We start from the raw sequence: 17,270 nt of genomic DNA, 5'->3' as shown, positions 1-17,270 counted from the left end.
GCCGCCTCTGCTAATTGCCGGCCCTGCGGGCGGTCGATGTGCGCCCGCCGTGGCTCAGGTCGCCTCCGCCCCCGCTGGCGGCGCCAATTAATCTCGGCGGCGGCGCGGAGGCGCTGGCCCGGCGGGCGGCGGCGACTGTGGCGGTAATTACCGCGCGGGGGCCCCCGCCCCCGCGGCCCCTGCCCCTAGCCAACCCTACGCGGACGCGGCGCAATTAGCCGCGGTCCGGGAGGCGGCGGCTGCAGCGAACAACTCCCGGCGCGAGGGGCGGGGAGCCTCCGAAGTCCTTCCGCTCCCGGCCCCTACAACCCCCGGAGGCCTCGTCTGTGCTGCCAGCGGCTCCGGTGTCTGAATCGGTGCTGCTGGGGGGCTCTCCCCGCCCCCAGCTCTCCTCCGACTTCGGGGTTCCCAGACCTCGCACTGCTCCCCCTCATCTGCCTCAAGCCCCCTCACCTACCTGCTGGGGGAGCAAAGCCCTCAGCTGTCTCGGGCACCTGGATTCAGCGGGCCCCACAGCTGCTCCGTGAAAACACACCCCACCCAGAGGGATGGTCACCCCCACACATTCTACCCCAGAAACGTTCTGGGCCTCTGCCCGGCTGCCACCAACCGAGGCCCGAGCACAGTGCCCGGTTCACTCAGGACCCTGCTGCTGTACAGCGGCCAAGGGGAGGTGCGGGCTGTGGACCTCGCGTGCAGAAAGCAGGTGATGCAGGTCTGCCAACCGCAGCTCTGTAGCCCCGAAACAAGCACAGGGAATGCAGGGGTCTCTCTGAAATGCAGGCACCCCGATACCTCTCTGAGAAGGACGGGGCACCAGCTGGGGCGGTGCCGTCTCGGTGCTGAGCCAGGCCCTGCTTCCGACGCTGACCAGCTGTGGATGAGGGCAGGTGGACTTCCAGGCCGGTGGGGCTCCTCACAGCTGCCGCTGCCACCTCCTGCCGGACCCTCAGGAGATCTGAGGAGGGGCAGGCACTAGCAGTGACCCAGAGGCCAGCCCCCACCAGGCAGGCCCTCACGTCTCCCACACCCTGTGGTACACTGGCCAAGGACAGGCAGACCCGGCGCACATTCTCTCCCGACCCTGCTGGTTCGTCACCGAGACAGAAAGACGAGCAGAGGCCATAGGGCAGGGCTGACACCAGACATCCCAGCGCAAGGCCCGCTGGTGGCACCCACCGGTCTTGGGAGGGGGGTCAGGTGAGCATTTGTAAGGGATATGGGGATGTCAGGAACAAAAAAGTGGTTGGGATGGAGAGAGGGAAAGGTCCCACGCAGGGGAGTCTGGTGGTGCAGGAACCAGAGTTGAGATTGCCGAGAGCAAGGCTGCAGGGCCCGTGACGGGAGGGGTCGTGCAAAGGCCCCAGAGTGAGGGCAGTGGGACCTGTCCAGGAGTTGGGGCGGGGCTCCAACCCCCTCCTAGGTAACACCCGGGCCCACTGTGCGGTCTACGCACTCTGCTCCCCACCCCTGGCCCTCTGTCCTGCTCAGGGCCGGACCTCAGAGTTCCCCCCCCCCCCCCCGGCAGCTCCCCCACTGTGCAGGCTCCGCTGCCACCGCCTGTTTATAAATTAATTACCCGAAAAGCGGAGGTGGGTCCTGCCCGGGGCCGGGTGCCAGGCCGCAGAGCCCAGCCGGCGCGGCCGCCCGCATCGATCCCGGCAGGGCCCCGCGCCCCCGCCCGCCCGCGGCCTGGGTTATTTACCGTCGGCTCCGGGCAGGGGCGGGGGCGGCGGGCGGGGGCCTGATTGACAGCCCGACTCCGCGCCGCTCCCCGCGGCCATCGCCCCTCCCCGCGCAGGCCAGCGGAGCCGGCCCCAGGCAGGGCAGGGAAAGCAATTAAAAAGGAAGATTTTTAAATTATTAACATTTGGTGAATTATTCAGGCTCTCGGTGCCTGACTGCCCTGGGGGACAGTGCCTGTGTAAGGAGAGGAAATCCGGCCCGTTTTCCCAGCACCCTCTCACCCAGTTCCAGCCAGAAAGGGCAAGCGCCCGGCCCCAGCCCCCGGACTGGGGTCTGCAGAGCCCGGGTGCAGCTGGACAGGGTGCCGGACTGTGCCCTCGCGGTGGTAGGGGGGCTTCCAAGCGTCCTGTCTGGGAGCTGGGTGGGATGGGCATGGCGCCTCTGGCCGGAGCTCCTCCTGACCACCAGAGAAGACTGTGAAGGCCGGGCGACCAAACCTGAACCGTCGCCCATCCTGCTTCTGGACGGACGTCCACAGTGGACGTTCAGGGGCTGCCTGCTGCCCTGCTCTTGGCCTCCCCGAGGAGGGGTACGGTGCCGTCCAGACCAGGGGCCACGGGGACCTGCGTGTGCTGGGCCTGGGGAAACCTCCACCTCCCACTCTCGCGTGGGCTCCCCTGAGACTCAGCTTGCTCATCTGTGAGATGACAGCGGCCATTCGAGGCCCGGCTGGGAGAGTCCGTGGGAGACCTGTTGGTGGGGGACTCCCCCAGATCTACCCAAACAAGCGGCTGCGTTGGGCAGAGGGAGGAGGAGGTGGGCCTCATTGCCCACCTACAAGGGCTTTCGAGGTTTGAGGGGCCAAAAGACCTGCATCCAATCCCAGCCTTGGTGTCAGCAGCCAAAGACCCCAGGGCCTCTTTTCAGGGTGAGCAGAGACCTCTCAGGACAGGGCGAGCCCAGCGCACGTGGTGGCCTCTCATGCGTGGGGAGGGGCGACATACCGTGGCCGGGGAGGCCCAGGTGGTAGAGACGCTGAGGGTCCTCAAAGGTGCCGGCCTCACTCAGGGCGGACACCAGCCGGCGGTAATGATCCTCGGGGGCCATGCCGGGCCCTAGTTCCGGAAGCAACAGACCCTCTGTGTTGGGCAAGCACAGGAGAGGGGTCTTCCCCTTCAGATACAGCCGCGGGGGAGAGGCAGGGGCTCCCCTCTTAGAACCTGCTGCTGTGCTGACCCTGCCCTGCAGAGGGTCCAGGCTGTCCCCCTTCCTCTCCAGCGCCTGTGCCCCCACCCCCCAGGGGTCGGGCTCACACCTTGCGGGGACTTGCTTCGGGCCTTCTTCTCCGAAGGGCAGTCACTGCTGATGTGGGGGGAGCGACCCAGCCTCTTGCCCAACAGGTCACCTGGGAGAGGGCAGAGTGAACCCCACCCTGCCTCTCAGGGCTCGTAGGGGCCAGGGCGGGAACAGCTCAGGCCCACCCCAATACCGGCCTCAGTCCCGGCCCAGCTCCAGCTCAGCCCGGAACCACACCCCTCATTCCTCAGGGGTGCCTGTGGGTCCTGGCCAGGTTAAAGCTGTGCTCAGCCTGGGGTCCCTCATGCGGGGCTGGGACGGGGCGAGGGCCTGGGACGGTCCAGACCCTGGGCTCTGGACTGTGTGTGCGTAGATACGATGGGAGATCTCATAGCTACGGCCTCAGGTAGCAACTCGGGACCCCACAGGTGCCATGCTGCCCGCACCAGCCAGACTAGTCTCCTCTGCAGAATAAGGAGCCCTCCTCAGCACCCTGATTTGACTGGAAACCAACCTCTCCTTCTAGGATAGGGGTGAGGACCGGCAGTGCAGGGTCCCATGCCAGGGTACCCCAACCTCTTCCTAGAGGCCACAGGCCCCGGCACACCTGCCACATCCGTTCTTCCTGGGCCCCTGCCCCCAGGCCACACCCCTCACTGCCCCCAGAAAGCCCGAGCCACCACCCTGGCCTGGCCTGTCACACACATGCCCACCTGCCCAGCTGGGCTAAGCCCCCAAGGGCACCCCAAGCAGCCTCACCCACTGCGTACAGCCCCTCACGTGGCCCAGGCCCCGCCCCCGCCCCATCCTGAAGTCCTCTCTCAGGTCCCACATCCAAACCATGCTCATCCATCCCCGGGCACCAGCTCCCCTCCCTCCCAGCCCCTGCACCCAGACGCCAGGCTCCCTCCGAGCCGAAGTCCTGGGAGGTCTCTGCGGAAAAGCTCAGCGATGGTCTTGGGCTCCTGGACCCACCACAGTTACCTACCCTAACCCACCACAGTGCTGGCCTCCCGTCCAGACCCCGTGCTCCTGGCCCCCTCTCCATCCTCACGGGGCTCTGGGTGGGTGGGTGGGTGAGGGGCCACCCCATCTACGACCCAGGCCCGCCATGACACCTTGGCAAGGGGAGCTCCCGAGAAGCCCGGGCCGTCAGCTCCAGAGCCTAATTCCTTTTCCTTATTCCCTTAATCTGTCATTTTTATCAGGTGGGGAAGTGCGGCGGCAGCGGAGTGCCGATCAATCTCCACTTTACAGCTGACAGAATGGTGCTAATAACTTATTGATCTCGGCTACCTCCTGCCACTGGCCGGGGCCCAGTGGCCTAGCCCCAGGCCTTGCCCAGAGAGGGACGAGGACGAGGTCCCCACCGTGGACGAGGTCCCCACTGCCCAGATGAAGGGTCCTACCTCAGTGACCTAGCAGGATGGGTGGGGGGTGCTCAACCAGCACAAGGCCCCTCAGGACGCCAAAGGGTCTCCGGCCAGCAGGGCCAGCAGGGCTGCAGCGTCCAGGTGTGCCAGGCGGGAAGGTGGGTCTGGGCTGGGTCCACACCTGCTGCCCACACCCCACCCTGTACGCACGCCTCCTGGACCCCGAGAACGACCCAGGGCTCTCAGCTCCCTGCGATCTGTTTCCCATTTTCCACACTGGGGGCGGGGCTCCTCTCTGCCTGGGAGAAGTGCTGGGGAGCACCTCCCTGTGGGGGGGGACCCACGGTGAGAACCAGGCCCGTGGCCGCAGGGGGCTCCTGCCGTGGGGGTCTGGGGCTCACCGGGCCCTCGTGAGGCCACATCTACTCACAGACGCACCCGGGGCAGCCAGAAGCAGACACACACACAGTCACCAGATGTCTGCAGGGCCGCCCCAAGCCCTCTCCTCCCGCCCCCTCCTGCCCAGGTGGAAACAGGACTGACATGTGCTCCTGGGGAGGAGGAGGTGAGGATGGGCGAAGGCCTCCACCCAGGGGCCGGCAGGAAGGTGTGGAAGCCGGTGAGAAGCGGAGTCCCAAGAAGAGGGCGGGACTCGGACGAAACCTGGACACAGGACACACGTGGTGCTTCATGCAGACCACGTGGGACCCCTGAAGTGCTCATATGCGGGCCCTGCACCTGAGCATGAAGAGAGTGAGGGCACCCTGATACACGCGGGTCACAAGGGTGTGAGTGGATACCCAGGCCTCTGGCCGGGCGCAGGGCGCACACGCGCACTCAGGCCGCGCACCATGAGGAGGCCTCCACGTGCGCAGGCAGCAGGGGGCCTGGCGGCTCAGAGTATCTCAGTCACCGTGGGGCTCCGGAGGCTTGCCCGATCGATGGAGCAATTAGATTTCATCAGCCGCCTGCTCGGCGCCCCCAGCTCGGCTCCAGAAGCAGCACCCCCCAGAGGCCTACCTAGGCACAGGCACACCTGGAGGCCCTGATGGGGGTACTCAGGTGTCCCAGGACGGTGGACCATCCCCTGCCCAGCCTTCCTGAGAGCTGCAGCCACTGCTGGGAACTTCCCGGGTTTGCCCTGGTCCATAGGGCAGCAAGGGACCCCTGCCACCTCCTCTCAGCACCCCCCCCCACCTTCAGCCACAGCTCAGCCGTGTCCCACTCTCTGCAGTGGTGCCTCGTGGGTCCCCAAGTTGTCCCTCCCTCTGAGCTCCCGCTGTCACCAGGAGCCGCCCCCCCTCAGGGACGGAGCTCCTGGGCCAGCACCGCCCTGCCCCACCCCTGCAGAGGTCCAGGCCCCAGCCCCCCTTCTCTCAGGGCGTGGTCCCCTTCCCTCCTGGGGCCCCTTGCTCTGTGGGGTCGGTGGGTACTCAGTGCGTGCAGAGCGTGTCCCTGCCCGTCCAGGAGCCACTCCCAGGCGTGCACCTCGGAGCCTCTGTGAGGCCTGCCCTCCCTGACTGTCCTGCCTCCATCTGCCCCTGGGGCCTCGGCCACCCCACGCCCACCCCAGCAGCAGCCACGGCGGAGCCACCGCCTCCGCCTTCTGTCTGCCCGCTGCCCGGCTGGCCGGGATTAACACAATTACCATCACACAGAGCCCTGGGGGACAGCCGGCCTCGCCGCCTCCCGCCTCCTCCGCTGGCCTCCCTGGCTGCCCGCCAAGGCTGCTGGGGGTGGCGGCGGCATCCAGAGCCGATGAGCAGAGTCGCAGGGAGGGCTGTGGGGCGGCCGTCCTCACGCGGAGCTGCCATGGCCCTGGCAGCCCCGTCCTCACCCCCCGCCCTGCCCTGGCTCCTCACCTGCGGCTCCCAGGCCAACCTCCACGCCGCCTCTCTGGAATTCACAGCGGCTCTGGTGCTCGGGCATAACGAGGTGGCGGCTGCGATGCACGCTGGAGATGAGGGTGGGAAGGTCGCCGTCCTGGCTGCAGCGGAGCAGACGGGGAAGGTGAGACCCCGTGGGGCCCCTGACTGCGCTTGCGTGTGCGCGCCGTGAGCACCTCCATTCCCTGGTGGCTGTGGGCTCGCGCCCTGACCTACGCAGGCCCCACCTGGGCCCACCGGGACCTGCCAAGTGTCTGCTGGACGTGGAGGCCTCGTCCTCAGACCCCGCTGCTGCTCCCAGGGAGGGTCTGTCTGGAGTGCAGGGCTGGCCCCGTCCTGCAGTGCTCTCTCCAGAGAGACCGGCTGCGGTGTCCCTGCCTCCTGCCTTGGGGGGCCTGCTCCTGGGGTGCAGGCTGCCAGAGAGGCCCAGCACTTACTCCTGTGCACGTGCTAAACTTGCAACACCCACGGACTCTCGATTTCTTCAAATAAGGAAACCGAGGTTGAGACCAAAGTCTGCAGCCAATGAGGTGTGCGCATGTCCAGGGACACACATGGGCGCACGCACACTCACACAGGCCTGCAGACACACACAGACACAGACGCGCACCGTGGTCCCCAGTGTGCCCGTGCTCAGGACACTCTGTTCGCTCCAGGGCTCCCCGCCAAGAACCTTGGGATGAACACAAATTTAACTTTGTTCCCTCATTTCTCTTCCTGTCAAATCAGCTCAATGCCTGTATCACAGAACCCCAGAGAAAAGAGGGAGGGAATGGTCCCCCAACCCATTTGCTCTTGGGGCTCTGAGAGCATCTCCCTTAGCACAGGGAAGGGCCACTCACCACCTTGCAGATGCAGCCAGGAGTGGCAGGAAGTTGGGATACGACAGAAGAGGAGCAGGGAGGGACCCCAGTGCACCCTGTGACATGCCAGCACTCCCTCCCCAGCACCCTCGCTCCCCAGCCCACCTGTAATGGAGCAGCCTCCTGTCTGGGCCACTGCAAGGGGGGCCTCCACTGAATGACCTGGGAACCAACCCTAAACCTCATTAAATAGCCCCCAGCACCCCCTCCCCCCAGCCTGGGTGGCTGGAGCAGGCTAATCCAGAGCTGGCCCCTAAGCAGATCAGTTTCAGCTCCAAAGCCTCCAGGGCTGGGCTCTAGAGCCTCTGGGAGACCCTGATGCAGACTCTCTCCCACCCCCAACCCCCTTTCCCTGGAGGCGAGAAGGTCCCCCCCATGCAAACAAGAGGGCAGGTGGGGTGGGAATAAGTACTTTATGGGATTAATTGGCAGCAATTCTCACCCCCTCTATCATCCTCATCGATGCGGGGGCGGGGGGGTGGGGTGGTGGTGGAAGAGAGAAGTGCTGTCCTCAGCACCAGGGAGGGGGCGGCGGGTGCCTAGTGGCAGGGCTGCTGCTGCCACGGAGTTCTCCCTTGAGGGGACCCCCTTCTGGTGTCCCTAGGACTCCTGCAGGAGGTGGACCGACTCCCCAGAGACTGAGGAGTAGGGTCAGGCCCCATCAGTTTGCTCCCCGTGAATCCTCAGCCGAGTGCCCCACGCAGGGACTGGGTCTGCCCCCCTCACCACCACCGTGGCCAACAGTTCTTTCATGCGGTGGTCATTCAGGCACTCGGGGGGTGCTGCAGCCCCATGGAGGTGATGCCTACTGAGAACCAGGGCATGGTCCACCCAGCAAACCCCTGCTCCCTGCCTTGACGGTTTGCCCCACGGGCCCCAAGACAGCCTGGCTGGCCCGGCCCCAGAAAACCTGTGTGGTCACTCCGTCATTCACTTTACATAAAGCCTGGTGTCATTCACACCAGGCTTTATATAAAGAGCTGTGAAGAAATTCTGTACACGCCAGACTGAATACGTGTGACCCCTCAGACCCCATCTCCCCACGAGGGGCCCCTCGGGCTCCTCCAGCGCCTGCTACACTGTCCAGTCCTCGGCCAGCTCAGGGGCCTCAGGAGGGCCTGCTGCCCAGGGTGCACGGGGCCCGGGGGGGGCTCCAAGCAGGCAGGTGGTTCACTGCAGTCGTGCAGACAGAGGGACGGGGATGAATGGACCGACGGATGGAACTGATGGACAGACAGACAGAAGGAGATCGATGGATGAAGTCAGATGACCAGACAGACGGAGATGGACAGACAGACACAGACAGGCGCTACTGGACCGACAGAAAGGATGGCAACAGCAGACAAACAGATGGACAGAGCCTGAAGTACAGACAGCAGACGAGAGACAGAAAGACACATGGACAGGGCCAAAAGGAGCCAGGAAGAGACAAAGACAGAGCCGGGGTGGGGGCAGTGTGAGGCTGCTGGGCCCTGTGCTTGCCCGGCCCTCCCTGGCCAGACGCCGGGGTGTGCAGTGGGGGACTGGGGGTGCAGATGGGCTGTAAGTCCTCTTGGCTGAGCCCCTCAGTCTCCCCTCTGGTGAAGTCCAGGAAATCAGCCCAGCTGCTCTGAGTGCCTGTGCCAGGCCGAAGGCGCGCCCTCACCCTGGGGCCTGGCCGCTCGCTAGGGGCTCCCTGCGTCTGCACGCCTGGGCCCTCTCTCACATCCCACGGCCAGGTGGGGTGAACGGGGGGCCACAGGCAGGGGAGGAGCAGCCTGGGATTTCCCTACAGGCTCCGCTGACAAGTTTATCATGTAGCTTCCCAAGTAAAAGGCTCATAAAATGTCATCAATGTTCGTGACGGTTCATAAAAATGATCAGTTGAGTGGGCAACTTCAAAATGAGGTGGAGATAAGTTTAAAGACGTTTTCATTGTAATTTGGCTCCAGGATCCAGACATTCTCAGAAATGTAAATAATAACACATCTGGGACTTCCCTGTTGGCGCAGTGGTTAAGAATCCGCCTGCCAACGCGGGAGACATGGGTTCGAGCCCTGGTCCGGGAAGGTCCCACATGCCGCGGAGCAACTAAGCCCGTGCACCACAACTACTGAGCCTGCGCTCTAGAGCCCGCGAGCCACAACTACTGAAGCCCGCGCGCCTAGAGCCCGTGCTCTGCAACGAGACGCCACCGCAATGAGAAATCCGTGCACCACAACAAAGAGTAGCCCCCGCTCGCCGCAACTAGAGAAAGCCCACGCGCAGCAACGAAGACCCAACGCAAAAAATAAATAAATAAATAATAATAACACATCTGGCACCAAGCCAGGCAGCAAGTGGGGCCACTCAGTGCTGGACGCCCACTGCCTGCTCGGTTGGGCCCTTCCTGTGCCTTCCCTGGAAGCGCTGGGCCAAGACTTGACCCCACTGACCAGACACCACAGGCACCACAGCCTGGGCTCTGCCCACAGACTGCCCACCCCTTCCCTTCTGAAACGGGGAACTTGGGTCTCCCCAACAGCCCCCAACCTCCTCATCAGGTCCCCTCTTTTTTTTTTTTTTTTCTTTTTTTAAAGACAGAAGGAGTCTGGTTCCCGGAAGACAGCTCTGAACTCCAAACCGGGCACCATCCATCCCCACTTCTTTTTTTTTTTTTTTTTTTTAATTTATTTATTTATTATTTATGGGTGTGTTGGGTCTTCGTTTCCATGCGAGGGCTCTCTCCAGCTGCGGCAAGCGGGGGCCACTCCTCATCGCGGTGCGCGGGCCCCTCATCATCGCGGCCTCTCCTGCTGCGGAGCACAGGCTCCAGACGCACAGGCTCAGTAATTGTGGCTCACGGGCCCAGCTGCTCCGCGGCATATGGGATCCTCCCAGACCAGGGCTCGAACCCGTGTCCCCTGCATTGGCAGGCAGACTCTCAACCACTGCGCCACCAGGGAAGCCCAGGTCCCCTCATTTTTATCTCCTTACTACATCTTGGATTGGCAGCCCCCTCAGCCTCTCTGCTTCCACCATACCTGGATCACCATGGACTGGAGCAAACCCCCAACCTGCTGGGCAGGGCCTCCAGCAGGACCTTGTCAAAACATACAGTGGTTACTCCCCTGCTCAAGAACTTTCAGTGGCTCCCCACTGCCTGAAGAACAGTGCCAACAGTCCCAGCATCTAAGGCCCTTTAGCATCCAGTTGAGCCAGGCCTACCAGCTTCCCCTCCTCCCTTCCCACATTCCCTTCCCTCATTCCTCCATGTCTTTGCAGACATCCCCTTTCCCTAGTGAACTCCTATGCATCCTTCAAGACCCCACTCACACATCACCATTCTCACATCCCAGTGGGTCTCTGGGAGGGTGGGAGGGGCTGGTCACGGCCTTAGCTCTGGGCAGATGGGTTTCAATGTGCGAGGGGGAGCGCACTTTGGCTTCAGGGTTGGGCAGTCCAGCACCCACGGCCGTGCTGCTGTCACAGCCTAGGCACAAGTCAACAGACAGACGACGGACTAAGGAGAGGAGGAGGGGAGGGAGGCTGGAGAGACTTAGAAGCAGACCCAGGGGACGTGGAGCAACAAGGCTCTGTCCTGCCCATGCCCAGCATGTGGGGGCAGCCTGGCCCGGGCCCGGTCCTACCTGCAGGACGTCTCTCGGAAGGAGATGTTCACATCCCAGTGGGTGTGGACTCTGCAAAGAGAGAAGCAGAGGGTCAGTGTGGCCTCCAGGGCTCGGCATGGGGATAGCAGGACGTGTGTGTGGCACTCCCTGTGTCTGCCCTGGAGCGCCAGCCTCAAGGGAACTGGGCTGGCTCAGAGCACCCTCAACAGGCCGGCGGCTGCCGCCAGGACAGGCCTGCGGGGCAGGAGCCAGCTCCTGGCCTCACCAGACAGAGGAATCGGAAGCGCAGAGCTGAGAGCCCGAGTCTCTGCTGCTTGTTGCAGTGGAACCAGAGCAGCCCCCATGCTGTGCTGGGGGTGGGGCTGCGGCTTCCTCTGCACGTGTCACTCGTGTGACTGAACCCAAATTCCTAGTTGCTAGAGCTGCTCCGGGCAGGGAATGAGCCCCGTGGCCACTGCCGGCTCCAGTGGTGGCCCCTGGGTCCCAGATGCTGCCAACCTGCCTCCTGAAAGTGACCATCACGCAGCAGAGGCAGGAGAGGTCGAGAAAGGAAATGGCTCTGCCCTGTGCCCGCACTCGCATCACAGCAGTACCCCTGAAAAGGCCCTCGGGCTGACAGAGGGCAGTGGGAGGCCCACGTGGTGCTTCACCTTAGCACGGGTGGGAGTGGGGGCTGGCGGGGGTGTGTGTCTCAGGTGGCCCGGACGGTTAGGGTTAGGGTAGGAGAAATTGGAACATGTTAAAAGACCAAGCAGGAAGAGAAAGGGCCTAAAATTCTGGGAATGCACAAGACGTGCTGGACAGACAGATGTTGGATGGACAGATGGATGGATGGATGGAAAAACAGGTGAGTGGACAGAGGGGGGGGGGGCCTCTGTCAGGAGGGGAGAAGGTGGGAGGTCAGGAAGGGTGGCCCCAAGCCTGGGAGGGTCAGTAAGGAGCCAAGGGAGCGGCCACTCCAGTGAGAGCGAGCGTGAGGTCTGCCCAGCTCCCCCTTCCCCGCTGGCTGTGGTGCCACCAGACCCTCCTCCTAGAGACTTCTCCCTTCCTCACACCCAGTGGCTCCGTGCCTCCTCGCCCACGGCCCTCCCTGGCCTGCTCTGGCCGTGACTACTGGTGACCACCGGTGCCGGCTCCCCAGCGATGCCACCGAGACCTGGCCCGACACTCGGCCCCCGGGCGGGGGCAAGCCATCCTGCGGCATGTCCCCGGGGGTCCAGGTTCTGTTTCAGCCGTGACAGCTATCAGCATCCACGGAGACACAACAATCTAAACCGGGGCCCTATGCCCAGGGCAAAGGCCCCCCACCCGAAGCCTGATGTGGCCTTCAGCTGCCTGGAGACCCCAGTTCTGATGTCCCCATTCTGCCCGCGTGCCCTCCCACCCTGGCCCTTGAAGCACCTTCTTTTCATGATACGGACATGCGGGTCGTCCTCCTGCTTCAAGCCCAGCCGCTGCCCACAGGCCGGGCCACTCCTGTCACTGTCACCACTGGCTGAGAAGCTTGGGGTCAGCTCCTTCTTCAGGACACGGGCAGGGGGCAAGGCAACTGTCCTCTTGTCCGCCAGCCGCCCCCGGTTCTGGACAGGGAGGGGGGACAGGAAGGTTAGGCCAAACCGGGTCGCCCAGCTTCCTGGGTGCCTACAGAAGAGGGGCCTCCAGCCTCCAGGACCGTCACAAGCGGCCAGAGGCCAAGACAAGAGCAGCGAGGCAAGGCCTCCACCAGGAACCCCTCCAGAGACTGCCTTCCACTCCACCCTGGGGGGCTGGGGTGTGGGCAGTGCCTTGTCGGGACTCCACACTCAGCCCAGGCCCCTCCACAGGCACTTGCCTGCTGGAGACCAACGCGGCTTTCCCAGCTCCAGGGAGCCCCGAGGGGCCGCGAGTACCCGCGGGACGCTAGGGCCCCTCCCTCCTGTTGCCAGGACAACGTGTCCCCGCCACACGCAGGGGTCTGGGGAAGAAGGTGTCCAGGGGGCTCTCGCCCCTCCCCGCACAGCATCGCCCTGGATCTGAAGGGCAGCTATCCTCCAGAGGAGAGGTTCTCTTCAGACCCAGACCACCCACCTCCAGACACACGGCCCACCCCAGGCCCAGATTTGGGCAGTGCCCCCGACAGGGTCTGGGAGCCACAGTCTCTGCCACACCTGCCCTCACACAACCACCCAGGAGGCCCCCCGTGGTCGGCTCTGCAACACACACTCAGCAAGATGGAATGGGCAGCCCTGGGGACGGGTGGCATGGTGGGCGGCGCTGGGGACGGGTGGCGTGGAGGCGGCAGGAGCCGGGGTAGGCCTGCAAGACGAGGTGGTTCACCCTGTGCTTGTAAGACCCTGGCCTTGGCTCGGTGCTACACCAGCGACAGCAGAGCTCGGGCCAGGCGGGATGGCGGGAGGGGGGTGACTGCCCATCTGGGCCCCCTGCCTCTTCAGGCCAGGCTCTGGGGGAGGGTTCCCAACAGCCCTGGCCTGTCAGGCGCGTGCTCAGCTGCAAGTCCCCTCAGCTGTGCCCTCCTCTAGCCTGCTGTAGCCCAAGCAAAAGGACCTCCTCTCCTGCCTTTCCGCTCTAATTAAACTATTCTCTTACAAAAAAAGTAAATGTATTTCTCTCTGCTTCTCATCTGTGGGACAAGGAAGATGAGAGGGAAACAGAGCAGTAAGACTGCCACCTGGGGTGAGGCCAGACCAGCTAGGGTGGCCTGGGATGGCTCCAGTGGGGGGGGGGGGGTGCTGAGGAAGAGGGACCAGGATGGGCAGTCCTGCTGACCCCGGCCAAGGACAGGGGACACACGTGCCTCCCACGCACACCCGAGACCTCAGCTGCTCGCCCCTGCTCAGCGCACAAATTTAAGAACTGGGTGCTAAGCCCCTGCCCCAGCCAAGCCCTGGCTCCTCAGCCAGCAAGGGGGGGTGTGTGGAGGCCGGCTGCGTGACCCCTGCACCGTGTGCACACCCATATTCTGTGACCATGAAGTGTGCACATACCTGTGGACCTGGCCATGGGGAGTAGGGGAAAACAGTCTCTCTGTGGAAAAGGTGGGGCCTGGAAAGACAAGTGGGTCCATGAAGCTCCTTCCTTCCTACGGAAGGGGTGCAGGGATGGGCCTGGGAGGCACCAGGCTCAGAAGAGGCAGGCCCAGGTCTGAGCCATCCCTCATGCAGGGCAGGGACCTGGGAGCCCCTGACAGGTAGGCAGCCCTGCCAAGCAATGTCCTAGAGGGGACTGATGCTGTGCTCAGGCCACCTGCCCACCCCCCTCCTGTGGGAGACCTTCAAAAGGGGATGATGGGAGAGGCAGGGCTCCTCCCACCCGAACAGAAAACCCAGACCAGCCTGGAGAGTGTCCTCTTGGGCACCAGCTGCTTGAGAAGGGGAGCGAGAGCTCAGCCTCCTGCCCCAGGCAGGTATGGTGGCAGCGGGCGAAGGGGGGCTGCCTGTGTACATGCTCTGTCTGGGGGGCTCTGTGGGCGGGCATGCCTGTGAGTATGGCGAGCTCATGCCAGACAGTGTGTGGGGTGGGCACGTGGGGAGGTTCAGCTGTGTCCTCTTCCCCTGCACAACTTGTGTGTCTTTACAGGACTGTGTGTGGCTTCCCAGCTTGCCCACCCCCAGGGCCCACGAGGAATCCAGGACATCCCCTCCCCCACCCTACCGCCAGTCCAAAGTAAACAAGCTGAAGGCGGCCTGCAGGGTCCTCTCAGGCCTTCCTGGCAGAGGGGGCTACTGAATGGTGCCAGGAGCCATGGCCCTAATGGGCTCTCCCCCAGGAGCTCAAACTTTCCCCCTCAAGGCGAAATTTCCTTTTCAGGTCCACCCTCCAACCACTGCTGCCTGGCAGGCATGCGATGGGGAAGGCAGTGCTGCAGGGGCAGGCACAGGCCCCATCTCTCTTGCTCCCCTAGACTAATGAGGGGTCAAGAGACGTCTACACTGGGTTAGAGGCCCCACACCAGCTCCCAGCTGCAGTTCTCTTGACACCCAAGGCCCACACTGCACCTCCTGTGCCCCCAGCCGGGTTGTATCCTCAGACACTCCTGGACATCTAGAACCTTGCCCTGTAGGGCTCCAACCCTGGGCACCCAGAGATGCACGTCACTCACATCCAAGCCTGTGGCCACCCCAGAATGTACATCCAGGCCAGACAACACTGTCACACTGTCACATCCCAGAACAAGCATTCCCTTAGGACCGGTCCCTCTCCCAGGCTGGGCCAGCTGACACGGTGACCCCCTCCCGACCTGTGACAAGGCAAAGTCCCCAAGCCCCAGTCAGGTGACACTGTCCAGGGAAGAATCCTTCACACCGTGGGCTGTCCCCAGGACCTCAGGAGAAGCAGCTCCCAGACTCCCAAGGAGAGGTTCCAGGATAGGCAGGACCCTGCCCTGCATCAAGGGAGCGAGGGCTCTTGTGCCCCGGGATTCCCACCCAAAGCCATCTCCTCTGTTAGTCCCTGGGGGCTCCCTCCTGCCCATCGGCAGGGTTGAGGTTAGGGCTGATCCTAGAAAATACAGACACAAGCTCCGCAGCGGAGAAACAAGACCCCGAAGCCCCAGCTTTTCTCCCGCATCTCACCACCGGGGAGGATATTCGACAGCCGGGACAGTCGCAGATCGGAGGATGCACCTGCAGGATCCCCTTGGACATAAGCGTCTTCAGACTTTTCCCTGCGAGGAGAGCCGAGGCAGGACCAGTGAGGCAGCGGGGCGGGCACAGGTGGGGCCGGGCACGCGGGCACGCTTCCGGGGCGCTGTCAGGGTCAAGGCCAGGTTCTCTCCCACCACGACTATGAACACCCGCCTCCGACCAACTTCCGAACCCACCGCCAGGCCTCGCCGCTCACCCCACCCTCGCGGACGCCGCGGGGATCTGCAGAGCTCAGAAACTCAAGATCCGGCGAGCGCCCTCCCCTGACGAAGGGCGGCTTTCTCCCCCAACCCTGCGCCACTCCTCCCGCGCTCCACCCTCTCCAAGCCGGTCCGCCGGAACCCGGAGCTGGGCGGAGGAGGGTGGGGCCCGGCGCAGGTGAGCGGCGCGGTCAGGACCCGGGACTGCGCTTGACCTCGTGGAGCCGCGAGCCCCAAAGTCGACGAGCGTGACTGGGTCCCTAACTTTCTAACCAACCCCCACCCCCGGCCTGGCGCTCACCCCCCCTCCCCCACCGCATGCCCGCTCTGGCGCCCGCACGTCGCGCCCTCGGAGCCAGACGCCTGCTGGAGCCCCAGCGGCTGCTCCCAGCCCCGCCGCTGCTCGGCTCCGCGCGCGCTCCCGCCCCGACGCGCGCCCCCGCGCCCCCCACCTGCCTGCGCCACCCCTGCACCTTGCCGTTCGCTTTACCAGCGCGCGTCCGCACCCGGCCGCACGTGTGCCCCTCCACTCCCGCCAGAACCGGTGGCTCCTCGACCCCGCAGGGGAGTATCCCGCCCAGTCGGCCTCCCGCCCGCTCTCCGGAGTTCCCGTAAACTTCCCCGGAGCCTCAGGCCCAGGAATCCCGCAAAGACCTTCCGGACGGAAGGAGCCGCCGGCTCGTGCGGCCAGCGCTGGGGAGACCGCGGAGGCCGAGGGCGCTCTGCCCGGGTCCACAAGGCGACCGTGCTTGGGGGGAGGGGGCGTCTCTGCGGTGGCCCCGGAGTCGCAGCGCCCTCTCTAGGCAGAGATGGGAGTCTCCCAGGTGGCAGGACGAGGGGGGTCCGGACCCACGGGTCCTCGGGGAGCAGAGGGGAGGGACCGGAGAGGCCCGCGCCCCCACGGCGGCCGCACCTTTGTGGCGGATGCTGCGCTTCCAGTCCTTGGCCGTCTCGCGGCCGCTGACGAACTGGAACTCGTTGGGTGTGAGCCACTCGCCGCGGTGGCGGATGGACGGACCCTTGCTGCCCTGGCAGAGTTTGCGCACGTAGAGCAGCGCGCGGTTGGCGCCGCACTCCACCTCGATGCACGGCTCGCCGTTGTCCAGCAGCGGCTGGAAATCCGGGGCCGCGGCCGCAGTGGCCGAGAAGCGCTCGAGGGCCAGAGGGTCTCTGGGCAGGTGGAGGTGCGGGGCGGCCTCGTGCAGGCTCAGGTAGGCGCGCGGGGCGCGGAGCGGCGGGGCCAAGAGCGCCTCGTAGCCCGCGGTCGCGGCTGGTAGCGAGGCGGCCGGGGGCAGGGCGGCCGCGGCGGGCAGTGGCGCCAGGTAGCCGGGCAGCGGCGGCAGTGGCAGCGCGGCCAGGGTCGGGTGGAAGGTGGCCAGAGCCAGGGCGAGGTCTTCGCGGCCGGGTAGCTCCTTCTTGACCGCCGGCATGGTGGGTGGGTGGTCCTGCAGCCTGGCTCTCCGCAGCCGGCCCAACTAGTTCCGGCCCGGGCTGGAGTTGGGTCTCGAGGGCTGGGGCCTGGGAGGCTCCTGGCCGCGCACCCGTCCTCGCCGCTACTGCGCCCCAGCCGGGCCACCTCGGACCGCTGCCCGGCCGGCTGGCGGGGCCTCTGCTGCCTGAGACATGGTGCTGCCGGAGCTGTATCGATCCCCGATCGACCTGCCCAGCGCCGCAGCTCCAGGACCCTGGGGCTCCACAGGGCGCTGGGCCACCTGCGCCCGCGCCCCCCGGGG

The 17,270-nt window shown here is 64.9% G+C and overlaps 1 protein-coding gene across 1 annotated transcript in view; it reads right to left on the bottom strand.

The window, feature by feature from the left end:
- The window catches only part of SAMD11 (sterile alpha motif domain containing 11), a 19,649-nt gene extending 2,379 nt beyond the window's left edge, over nucleotides 1–17,270 (bottom strand). Inside the window, exons 1-8 of the mRNA XM_059938132.1 lie at nucleotides 16,451–17,270; nucleotides 15,266–15,357; nucleotides 12,096–12,274; nucleotides 10,713–10,763; nucleotides 6,218–6,342; nucleotides 3,002–3,091; nucleotides 2,691–2,825; nucleotides 796–958 (exon numbers count right to left, since the gene is read on the bottom strand). Coding sequence (XP_059794115.1) covers nucleotides 796–958; nucleotides 2,691–2,825; nucleotides 3,002–3,091; nucleotides 6,218–6,342; nucleotides 10,713–10,763; nucleotides 12,096–12,274; nucleotides 15,266–15,357; nucleotides 16,451–16,967 — 1,352 coding nt within the window. The 5' untranslated portion in view covers nucleotides 16,968–17,270. The remainder of the gene's footprint in view (nucleotides 1–795; nucleotides 959–2,690; nucleotides 2,826–3,001; nucleotides 3,092–6,217; nucleotides 6,343–10,712; nucleotides 10,764–12,095; nucleotides 12,275–15,265; nucleotides 15,358–16,450) is intronic.

The sequence above is a fragment of the Balaenoptera ricei genome, chromosome 1 (assembly GCF_028023285.1).
Source record: "Balaenoptera ricei isolate mBalRic1 chromosome 1, mBalRic1.hap2, whole genome shotgun sequence".
Lineage (NCBI taxonomy): Eukaryota > Metazoa > Chordata > Mammalia > Artiodactyla > Balaenopteridae > Balaenoptera > Balaenoptera ricei.
This window is presented reverse-complemented; position numbering and strand designations above follow the sequence as displayed.